Raw genomic sequence first — 4,188 nt, forward strand, 5'->3', positions numbered from 1 at the left:
TTTTTACGACGTGTTGCTTGTGTGCGAGCGTGCGCGCGCAGACCGACTATCCCCACTCCATCCCCACCGCCGCGGCACCGTCCGTGCTAACGTTCACGGCTGGGAACACTGCGCTGCACGCTGCCCGTCCGCCGCTTACGCGACCGCTCGCACGTCTCCCCGCGCGGGGCCGCTAGGCCGACGCATCTCACCGCGCGCTTACATTCGCCAGTATAAGGTTGGGCTAATACGGCGATTTTTAAAATTTCGTATCTCGATAACTATTCGTCCAAGCGCAAAATAGTACAGGACTTTTCTGTTTGTCTTAGTCCCCACCTTCCCATGACCGGAAATCAATATGTTGCGTAGCACCCTGTATAGGCCTTGAATTTAAACAAGCCTCAATTTGTATTAATACGGTAGCTAGTTCTTCGAAAGTTAAAAGTGCAGAACCCATGATGCGTTTTAGGTGAAATTTACAAGATTTCACTCCTGCCTCCCACAGACCTCCCATGAGGTGACGAGGGTGGAATGAACTTCCACTCAATACCGCTTGGAATGCAGAATTCGTTGCTTATTGTTTCAGTCTCCCTGGTAATGAATTGTTGAACCTCGTTTAACTCATTTCGCGCTCCTACAAAATTAGTCGCGTTATCACAATATATCCGCTGTGGACAACCTCGTCGTCCCGCAAATCTTCTAAGTGCCGCTATAAACGCATTCGAACTAAGATCGCTCACTGCCTCAAGGTGTATCGCCTTCGTTGAGAAACAAATAAATAATGAGATGTATGACTTGTTTGTCTTTCGACCACGACCTCGGTTGACTAACGTTACAATGGGTCCGGTGAAATCTATTCCTGTTACATAAAATGGACGTCTAGGAATTACCCGATCTGCTGGTAATTGTCCCATTACCTGTGATAGTGGTTTCGGATTATTTCTGAAGCAAGTCATACACTCATGTACAACTTTCCTCGCTAGATTCTTTCCTCGGAGAGGCCAATATTTTTCGCGAATTGCATATAACAATGTTTGCGGTCCTGCATGTAATAGCCTACGATGCTCTCGCTTGAATAATAATTTTGTAAAAGTACTCTCGGCTGGTAGTATAATCGGATGTTTTGTGTCGAATGCGGTCAACGAATTACGAATTCGACCGCCCACCCTGAGGAGTCCTGTTTCATCAATAAACGGACTAAGTAGCGACAATTTGCTTGTCATCTAATTTGCTTTTTTGCCTTGAGGTCTGACACCTCGGTCACGAAATGGAGCCTTTGGATCTCGATAATTATTAATATATTCACCTTGTGAATTTCCTGCAGTGATAGATTTCCCACATTCCGGGTTTCCCTTTTGGTTTTACAATTCCATATAAATCTAAAAATCCACGCTAAAATACGCTCGAGTTTCGTTAAACAAGAATAATTATTTAATAATTGTAAAATTAATTGCTTTGAGTCAACTATTAAAAAAAACTTGGATTTCCTTCTTTTGCTCTGATTCAATAAATTCTGTTTCCGTTTGTGAACAAGTTAGCAATCGATTTGATCCCTTTATATTCTCAAAAAATTCTGACAAAATTTTAGGACCTTCCCACCAAAGACTTGACTCCTTTAATTCTCGTAAACTTGTACCTCGTGAAATCAGATCGGCAGGATTGTGCTCACTCTTGACATGATACCAATTACTTGACGCGACAATCGTTTGAATCTCAGCGACTCGATTCGCAACAAAAGTTTTTTCGCGAGACGGATCGCCTGCTATCCATGCCAACACAATCATTGAATAGCTCCATGCATACATTCCACTGACTTCAATTTTAAGCGCCTCGCATACATGTTTCAACAATCGTACTAAAACAACAGTGCCGCAAAGCTCAAGTCTCGGCAGGGTCGTTGTCTTGCTTTTGATCGGTGCGACTCGAGATTTCGAGCAAATTAATATCGATCTACCCTTGTTATGGTTGTCCATCGTTTGCAAGTATACGCACGCACCGTACGCTTTCATTGAGGCGTCGCAAAACCCCTGTAAATAGAATCGCCTCGCACTCGCACTCGCAATGATTCTACGAGGAACTTGGATCGTATTAATATCATTTAAATCATCAGTATATTCAATCCATGTCTTATGAAGCTTGTCGGTTAGTAAATCGTCCCATTTCAAATTTGCGGCCCAAGTTCCTTGCATAATTAATTTTGCTCTAATTAGTATAGGGCTTATCAATCCCAATGGATCGAACAACCGCGATATTGCAGATAGACCTCTCTTTTCGTTTTACTCGACCTTGTTATGGAATTGACAGAAAACTCAAACACGTCTCGCTCGGGATGCCAAGTCAAACCCAATGTTTTTATATGTGTCTCATTTACATCGCTCGCGACAGTCAACGATTCTTCAATCTGTTCACTAGAGTGTAATTCATGTAAAATTTCTTTATAATTTGATCGCCACTTATGTGGTTCAAATCCTCCATCATTTAAACAATTCCTTTAATTGCTTAATCAAATCGGTTGCCTCGTCAATTGAACTAACACCGGTTAATATATCATCCACGTATAAATCATTGAGTAAGACTTGAGACGCTTGCATCAATCGATCGTCCGCGTTATTTGCCACATGTCTCACGCAACGCACGGCCAAAAACGGAGCACACGATAATCCGTATGTCACGGTGTTTAATCGAAATTCTCGTATAGGTTCGCCCACCGACGACCGCCACAGAATCCTTTGATAATCTTTATCGGCTTCGTGAACCAAAATTTGTCTATACATTTTTTTCAAATCGGCTGTGATTGCAATGGCATGCAATCTAAATCGTAACATGATATCAATTAAATTATCTTGTAATCGCGCTCCGATCATTAAAGTATCGTTTAGTGAGATTCCCGCCGTAGTTCTGACCGACCCATCGAACACTACGCGTAACTTCGTTGTAAGACTAAATTCGTGCAATACGCCGTGATGCGGTAGATAAGTAGGATTCATTATGGTAGATTCGCTGTTCACGATCGACATATGATTTAATTTGATGTACTCTCGCATAAAACTCGAATATTGATTATAAAATTCTTGATTAATTTTGAATTTTCGTTCTAAATAACTCAGTCTTCGTAAAGCTATCTCTCTCGAATCGCCTAACTGATTCTTATTGTCACGGAAAGGTAGTCTGACAACAAACCGTCCCGACACATCACGACTCATCGTGTTTATAAAGTGTTCTTCGCATCGTTGCTCTTCTACGGACAATTTAACCGATTTCTCTGCTGGATATTCTTCTAACTCCCAGAATTTTAAAAGAGTTTCGTTAATTGATTCTCGAATGAACAAACATGAGAGATTTGAAGACAAGTAATTGCTCGATTTATTTGTTATTAAATAATCAGGTATCGGTCCTGAGATTATCCAACCTAACTTACTGTTTTGTAACGTTGGCAAATTATTGTTTAATTCGATTCTTTCCATTGTCAATAATTTAAAGAAAAATTCTCCGCCTATGAGAATGTCGATATTACCCGGATTGTAAAAAAATGGATCCGCCAACTTAATATTTTCCGGAATATGCAACTGCGAGGAATTAATGAAAACTGATGGCAATTTCTTGGTAATTTTCTGAATTACCAAACAATGCAAATCCAACTCGAAGTCTGAGGTTCGTGATTTTAACTTTAGTTGGCAACTATGTTCAACTGTGCAAGTCATATTGCTTAATCCGCTAATCGATTGGCAAACACTGTCCAATTTCAACCCAAGTTTTTTGCAACTAGATAACGTTATAAAATTGACCTCGCTGGCACTATCTAATAACGCACGCAATTGACAATTGTACCCATGTCCCGCAACATCTACAATCGCGGTCGACATAAGAACGCAACTTCGCTGAACCTCTTCTCGCGTATGGTGAACTGCTAGGTCACCCGTTGTAACCCCGGAGGTACCTGGTGTCTCCGAAGTCGCTCGTGCGTTAGCGCTGCTCACCGGCTCCATAGAATAATCTCCTGGCTTATTTCTGAAATTTCCTGAACCGGCTGCATCCCTCGGCTGATGACACAATGTGTTATGCCGATCTCCACATTCTCGACACGAACCCGCCTTGCAGTTCGCGACGAAATGATCGTTGCGGAAACAATTGAGACACAGCTTTAACCGCTTAATTGTTTTGATTTTATCCTCAACAGACAAATTTAAAAATTGGTGACAAGAATAAATT

General features: G+C 41.5%; 1 protein-coding gene across 1 annotated transcript; it reads right to left on the bottom strand.

Moving 5' to 3' along the window:
* Nucleotides 1-2,453: 2,453 nt before the first annotated feature.
* LOC105557222 lies at nucleotides 2,454-3,965 on the bottom strand. Its single transcript, XM_012004409.1, has one exon. It carries the CDS (start codon nucleotides 3,963-3,965, stop codon nucleotides 2,454-2,456), a length of 1,512 nt encoding a protein of 503 aa, XP_011859799.1.
* Between the last annotated feature and the right edge of the window lie 223 nt (nucleotides 3,966-4,188).

The sequence above is a fragment of the Vollenhovia emeryi genome, unplaced genomic scaffold (assembly GCF_000949405.1).
Source record: "Vollenhovia emeryi isolate VEMERY1.0 unplaced genomic scaffold, V.emery_V1.0 DF939561.1, whole genome shotgun sequence".
Classification (NCBI taxonomy): Eukaryota; Metazoa; Arthropoda; class Insecta; order Hymenoptera; family Formicidae; genus Vollenhovia; species Vollenhovia emeryi.